Consider the following 7,866-nt stretch of genomic DNA (forward strand, 5'->3'; position numbering starts at 1 on the left):
AGCTCGAAAATTAATGAAGAATGCAGCAAAAGAGAAGCAGCCCAGATCTCCCAACAATTTTATTCAAAAGTAAGAGGTATTAGAGTTGGGGATCCTTGGGGCAAGATAAATTTACACAGTCAGTATCCGAAAACAAGTTAAATACAAGGCTTCCTGATCAAAACTTGATGGACTCAAAGCAACCAGAACAGAATACAGGGTAGGATCAAACACTAAATTCAGCCAGACCTCTCATTAGTACTACAGAGGGGGAGTGACAGCAGTGCCATCTTTCAGAGACGTTAAACAAGGTGTCCCCCATCAGGTGGGCTAGAGTCAACAATCCTCAACCAACTTATCCAATCATTTTTTTTCTGTTGCAGATTGGATCACATTAAGCACCAAGTTCCCAACGTTACAACAGTGATCAACAGGAGGTTCTGAAAAGAACTGTGAGATATCATGGAACAATACTTTATCAGTGCAAGTCTGTTCTTAAAAGAAACAATACATAAACACAAAGACCAAGAGAACTCGAATGCAGTCCCTGATCATCTCCCCCACTAGGTTTAGGCTTGCGAGCTGCTGTCTAAGCAAACACTTGAGAGAATGCACTGATGACTGAGAAAAGCAATTCTGCCATTGGATGTGACCTGCAGCTGTTCACTGAAGAACGCACTAGTATAAAAACAAATACTGATGCGATCAAAGATCAATCACTGGTTTATCCTTTTGTTTGGAATTGTGCTTGCATTTATGATGAACCTTTAAGGCAATAGAGGGGTGTCATCAAGCACAATTTGACAAAGTTAACATGAAATTTTAAGGCAAGTGATCAAAGCCTAGTCAAAGTTTTTTTTAAAAAAGAGGAATATCTTATAGAAGGTGAACTGGCAAGGGCCAGAGGGGAAATTCCAGAGCTCAGGACTAGGTAGGTGAGAGCACAGCCAGCAATATGGCAGCAATTACCAATTGAGCATCTCAGATGGTAAGATTTTGAAGATGGGGCTGGGGGAAGTTAGAGGCCAGGGGCAAGGAGAGGTTGAGGCAGGGTTTTGAGATGTCTGCGTCACTGGTAAGATTAGCACCTATTGAGGCAATGTACTATGGAACAGGAAATCCGTATAGCATACTGAATACAGGGTTGATGGGTGAACAGATTGAAGATTAGGGAACAAGCTGTCATGTTTTCTATGAGTCCAAGTTGGAAAATGGTAGAATAAACACACCTGATATAATATATACAAAATAATTCTAGTAAGTCTAACTTCAAGATGTTTTAAATTTTCTTAAACAGGATAGTTCATTACTGTCTCTTGTACATAAACAATGTCATTTAAAAAAATTAAATCCTTTCCTAGAATATTATTAAATAAATTCACCTCTGTACACTAATTAACAACCTTCATTTTCACCGCAGATTAACATGGTAAAAATGTCAGTGATAAACATAATACCTTTCACAATTTTAGATCCTAATGACCCACTGTAAATTAAGAGCATGGCTCTCCAGAACATGCACCATTAAATAACAGGTTAAAATTACAGCAGTGGCACAGTGATACAAAAGCCGTAGTGAACCGGGGTAATCAACACTTTCCCCATCAAAACCTCCAGAGGCACAGTATGACACTACTACTGTCAATTTGGCAACTGTCTCTAGTGACCTGATTCATATTTGCTCCAGCTAGCGGGTCGGGGGAAAACGCAACTGACTATGGGCTAGTAATCGAGTGGCTTTCCTGCTTGGACTTGGGTAGCCAATCAAAACCAAAGTCCAAATCCTGGCAAACGCCAATTTATGCAGTGGCTCAAAAGATGCAATCTACCCCTTTAAGGATAATTAATGAAGGGCAAAAAGAAACTTGAGAACTACTTTAACCTAACTACACTTTATTGGAAAACCAGAGAATTAATTGCAACAGTGGCTTTTTATCCTTTTCAATTCAGACATACAGAACAAATTGAACTATAATAGGTGCCCACCTCATCCTATCAGGAATTCCACCAGGAAAATTCAAATACTAGAATGAATGTCCTAAGTACAAGTTTGTGATTAACAATTATTATGATGACTTCAGTGCTATTTATGAGTGAAATGCTTTCAGAACCCAAAACCATTAGGACAACTTTGGCTGCAAGAGGTTTGGGGGAATGCATAGATACTGTACTTTGCAATCCCATTATGCTGGAGACAAATATACTTCTGCCAGAAATTTAAATTGCTTCTCCATAATAAGCAGCTGTATCAAGCATCTATGGATAGTTGAAATGATGCATTTCTCTGTATGTTTTAATGTACAAGCAACAAATACAGTACTGTGCAAGAATCTTAGTCACTATGTATAGAGCTGGGTGCCTAAGACTTTTTTGCACTATACTCCAGTAAATTTTGTGTATTGCACTGTGCTGCAGTCGCAAACAAAAAAAAAACAGAATTCATGACGTGTGAGTGATGATAAACCTAATTCTGATATGGGGCTGTATTGTGGCCTGAGAGTGGGAAGGGGGCAGGGAAGGGAATCATGTTCAGGAAAAGGGGAAGGGAGCAGGAAGCACCAGAGAGACGCCACGATCAATTAACCAATTGTTTGGAAATCAAATGACCTTGCCTGGTGTCTTGGGGCTGGACGTGTCTGCACCCATGCCACCCTACGCCTCTGGCATTCCTCCTCTGCCCGCCGTCCCACGCCACTCCCATGTGGCTCTACCCTCACCATGCCCAAGATCCTTTGCTCCCACCGGATTTACAAACTTGTTCCCCGATCCACGTTGGCAAATACAGTACTGTGCTGAAGGGTAGTCTTTAAAGTTATTATCGAGAGAAAAAAATGATTGTGTAAAGCCTTGTCTATAGCTAAGCTTCAAAATTTCTTAATTATGCCTCTCAATTTTAAGGGACAGGGACAGAATGGTAAAGCTTTATTACATTTATCATCGGAATTGCAGCAAATTCCTGACCATGGCATAACATGTTATTGTATTAAAAGTCACAGCATATTGGATACAATTAAATTTCACCTGGAAAGCCACAGACTGAAAATCTGACCAATAGGCAAGAAGAAAATTAAAATTGGTGTAGGATCAGTGTGGATGAATAATTGGTAACCAAAATAATGGGCTGAGGAGCCTGATTTCACGCCCAGAGAAACCACAGTTTGATCAGGGGCAGATCTCCACCCCCCCCCCCCCACGGAAAGCCACAAACAATTAAATGGACATTGGAAAGCTCAGAGGTTTAGGAAAGAAAATTCTAAAATTTAGGTTAAATTCCAGGATTTTCACGAAATCAAAATTGGAAGGTGCAGAGTGTGGGGAAAAGCAGGGTTTTGAAAAGAACCAGAATAGAATGCAGCTCGCTAAGCACAGGGCACAGTACAGGGCAGAACACAGACAGGAGAGTTTTACAGAGGGAAAGGGAGCCTTTGGAGAGTGAAGTCTAGCAGTGGGAAAGGAGTGCGATTCAGCAGAGGTGGCTGAGCTTGGGTGTGCATTCCATGCTCACTCGGTAATGTCAGATTTCAATTCAGTTTTTCAAATTCTGGAAATAAAAGCCTAATCTTCATTAGGTGATTATGGCATTATCTATGTGTTGTCCTTCCCTAAAGGACAGGTTATTACCCAGACTTTACACATCTCAGCCTCACATCCATGATTGCTAACTGCTCTCTCGAATTAGCCCAGCAAACCTTTCACCGCACTATAGACAAGCAAAAAGGAAGCTCGCCCGTAGGAAATTAGGAATGGTCCACAACTGCCAGTCTCAACAGTGACACTTACACCTTGTGTTAGAATAAAGCAATATCAATGAGTTAAACTCTCTCAGTGATTTAAACTGCATGTGGGAGACATCATAGAGAACTGTGCTTTGACCTACACTTCGGGTGAGGTAGTCTAAACTTCACTATGATGCCTTCCACAAAACCAGTGACACTACAGCAAAAGAAAGTTAAAGAATATTGTTTATATAAACACTCCAGTCCTTTAGATTTTGGTGTGGCTGTTTGCAAACACCAATTAAATTGTTAAATACAGCACAGTATTAAGAAACACACCCTCCACCTTGCCAGTTATGATCAAAGGATGGGTTATGCCATAGATAATATTTGTACATATCTGGAATACAACATGCTCTTATAGACTCAGGTGAGGCACCCACAACAGCATCTATTCATGAGTTCTTTGCACCTGCTGATATTTACTTCACAATATTTTCCCCAAAATATAATGGAACTTACACAATAGAACAGAAAACTCTCACTAAGCTCTTTTAACAAAACAAAGGCTCATGAGAAACATAACAATTTTAATGTTGAAATAAATACTCCAGTACATGCAAGAAAACTTGACACAGACTTCCACGTCTGGCAAATAGTGTAAAACTGAAAAAAACACTCACAGCAGCTTTATCCCAACTTTTAGAATCGAGACGTGAAAAGATCACGATCACAAATGCACACTCCCTTTCACTGACACCAGATTCACTTCTCTCTTACCACTTGATTCCACAGAACACACATACCCAAAGGAGCTACATTCCATCCCGCTGTCAATGTGTGTGTGTGTGTGTGTGTGTGTGTGTGTATGTGTGTGTGTATTTATTGTAAATTGAGGTAAAAACCCTTCTCAACCATAATGGCCATTGAGTTGATATGATTTATCATGAGTCTTATAATGATGGTGGGATAACCGGAAGACACTGACTTTGAACCGCACCCAGCACGATTAAGCCTTTTGTAATTCTTTGTTTTGTCTGTCCTAATTACTTAAAACTTCTAAACTTAGAACACTTGTCGGTCCCTGTTCTGTCGGTGAGGGCAGTGGGATGAACTGGAGAGCTCTTTCAAAGAGCTGTCACAGGCACAATGGGCTGAGTGGCCGCTCTCGCTCTGCATCAGTCTCTGTGAACTGGAGGGGAGGGGGGCTTGCAATTTCTCCCCCACCCACCTCCGCCCCTCAGACACACACACAACACACCAGTGCCCGAGGATTCTTTGGTATTAGGAGGGAACAACGTCTCTCGTGTTAATCAAGACGGGGAGGAGGGAGGTTAATTCACAGAATGGCAATTGAGTGACGGTAAAGTCCTGGGCGAGGTCCTGTCCCGCAGCGCCTGCGATAGCAGGTTGCAGCCGTCCGACACGGCCAGGGCGGAGTTCTGGAGGCGCTGCCGGTAGTCGGGCGCCTTGCTGCTGTCCGAATGGAGCGCGATGTCGCGGAGGCACTGGGTGAGCAGCACGCAGGCCGACACCACGCTCATGGCGCCGCCCAGCACGGCCGTCTGGACGGCGCGGCCCTCGGGGCTGACGGAGGCCGCCTTGCCCAGGAACTGCGGCTCGGTGGCGAAGCCCACCAGGGCGTGGACGGACTGCACCAGCGGCCCGCCGAAGAGCACGCAGCGGGCGCGGGTGGCCTCGCAAGGCCGCGACTTGAGCTCCCGCACGCAGGCCAGCAGCGCCGTGGCGCTGGAGCTCATGCACTTGACGCTGAGCTTGAACTGCTCCTTGGCGAAGCGGTCGCGGCTGCTCTCCGAGGCCAGCACGCAGGCGTCCGTCAGGCTCTTGAGGCCTCGGGAGATGTTGCGGGAGAGCTCGAGCAGCAGCTGCGGGCTCAGCTCGGAGACGGGCGCCGTGCGCAGCAGGCTGCAGCTGTGCTCCACTTCGTGGCGGGCCCGGCTCATCCGGTAGCGATCCACCAGGCCGGCCACGGCCGCCTGCGAGCCGGGCGCCTCGGCCGCCGCCAGGTAGGCGGCGTGGGCCGACGACTCGACCAGCGCCACCACCAACTCGCACATCTCGGCCAGGCTGTCGCCCACCTCGGCGTACTTGCCCATGTTGAGCTGGCTCTGCACGTCGTGGGTGAGGATGGAGAGACCCTTGGTGCGGGCGATGACGGCGTCCCGGCTCTTGTCGAAGGACTCCACCGAGGCCGGCGAAAGGCTGTCCGTGTTGACCGGCCGGTTGTCGCTGGACAGCAGGAGCAGGTCGGCCACCAGTTGCATCTTGCTCTTGCACATGTCGCATATGAAGACGAGTCTCCTCCTCTGCTGGGAGCTGATGCCGCTGCTGCTCGTCGACTTGGCCGAGCCGCTGTTAGCCATGGTGCCGAGCGGCCCCTTGCATGCCGCTTGTGTGACCAGCGCAGTTCCGATTCAGCCCAGTATCCCTCTCTGCCCGCATCATCGTTCCATCAATGGAGCAGGAAGGGGGAAAAATAACAACAGAAGTACAACAGAAGCCTTTCTTCCTCCCTCCAGGAGTTGAGGAAAACCGGGATGCTTTGTAAACAAGTATCGGACAGACCCTTCAATTCCTCTCGTCCGCACAGCTAGACGCGCATGTTCTCCGTCTGAGAGCCCACAATCTCCTGGCTCTGTACATGATGATCCTTTGCTGTTGGATACTGTATCTCACGTCGGGAATCCTCTTCGCGGTCTTTAATTGTATAGATCGAAACGGAAGGGGTTAAAAGTAACCTTTCACACAGTCCATCGCTTCACTTTTCACTTCTTGCTGGGCTTATCCGCTACCGATCCACACTTCTGGGAGAATTAAACTCCCGCAACACAAAACCTGTTCCTTTTTATCTTGAGCTTTCCTCTTCCGATCATTCAGCGTTTAGTGGAGAAAAGGATTGCTTTTTAAAAATAACTCATAAGTTACTGTCAGTTGCAAAAATAAAAATCAAGCACCAGCACTCTAATTCCAGTGGGTCCTGTTGTGTTGGAATGACAAAGTTACCCAGGAGTCTGCATCTCCTATCAGGAAGCACAGGGAGGGTGTGGCTGCACTCGGACTGGCCGCTTGTTAAACACCGAAAGAGCCAACGGTAGTTTGAGAGACAAGTTTACAATTCCAGAGTCACAATTAAACCACTGCGAAAGACCAGGACGCGCCCATCAGAAGAATCTGGTACATCAGCCACCTTCTCTCCACCAGCAGAGGAAAAAAATGCCTCGCTTTCCCTAGTGAGAATTCGGCATTAACGCGCCTTGATCTGCGAATCTATCAATCCTTCCTGAGGCCCCAACGTGGGCGCTTTCAGCTGTCGGTCCAGGGATGAAATTAAACCGCTGCCACCATCGGCTCATGATAATCCATTCGGAACCATCCTCCAGCTCAAAGTTTGGTTGCTGCGAGTTTCCCGCTATGAATAAAAGGATGGAAGTTGCCCCGATCTCTCGCTGCACGGACTTCCCCCGAAGTCCTTCATGAAATAAAACGTCAATTACAGAAATGGCATAAGCAACACTGTGACGCCACGCCGGACCAATCAGAGGCGAGACAGTCGCCGAAGACTTTCCAAATGGAATGTCGATACTCGAGTACGCAGCCAATTGGAGACGAGCACAGGGGCGGTATTTCCGTTAAAAAGTTACATTGGGCTGGGGGGGCGTGTGGGTGGGACGCTGGAGCAGTTCATTCATTGCTGTCACTTAAACGGCGGGCTATGGTTTTTATGCCGTGGGGGCAATAAGGTGGAAGCAGTTCGGGCAAAGGAAATCGGAAAGGCAGACAGAGAAAGCGTGAAGTCGCAGGAAATCTGTTATACTGAGGTTTTGCATGAATTCGTTCGAGTTACAAAGCTGGTTTTCTTTGTAACCCAAATTTAAAGGCGTATCTCAGTGCCGGTTCGCGCAAAATTGTAATAAAATCTGCTTTTTTTCCTGGTTAACAATTAGCAGCCAGCGAAGTTCGAAAATAAATGGTAACCTCAAAGAAGCTACAGGCCTACACTAAGCATTTTCTGTTATTTTCGGTTTCACCATTTGCAGTTATTTTTAAATCCGTGTGTGTAGTTAAACGATTGGTGAATAGATTGCAATGTGTCATTGATCATGTGACAATTTTCACCCTCCTCCCCCAAACAATGATAAAAACAGAATCT

General features: G+C 46.1%; 1 protein-coding gene across 1 annotated transcript; it reads right to left on the bottom strand.

Moving 5' to 3' along the window:
• Positions 1 to 3,923: 3,923 nt before the first annotated feature.
• Positions 3,924 to 7,210, bottom strand: tlnrd1 (talin rod domain containing 1). The gene has a single exon (XM_072278354.1). The coding sequence runs from the start codon at positions 6,077 to 6,079 to the stop codon at positions 5,030 to 5,032; it is 1,050 nt and encodes a 349-aa protein (XP_072134455.1). The 5' UTR covers positions 6,080 to 7,210; the 3' UTR covers positions 3,924 to 5,029.
• Between the last annotated feature and the right edge of the window lie 656 nt (positions 7,211 to 7,866).

The sequence above is a fragment of the Mobula birostris genome, chromosome 14 (genome assembly GCF_030028105.1).
Source record: "Mobula birostris isolate sMobBir1 chromosome 14, sMobBir1.hap1, whole genome shotgun sequence".
NCBI lineage: Eukaryota > Metazoa > Chordata > Chondrichthyes > Myliobatiformes > Myliobatidae > Mobula > Mobula birostris.

What these genes read in the sequence shown, in the direction of transcription:
- tlnrd1 (XM_072278354.1), bottom strand. Translation starts at nt 6,079, where the DNA reads ATGGCTAACAGCGGCTCGGCCAAGTCGACGAGCAGCAGCGGCATCAGC.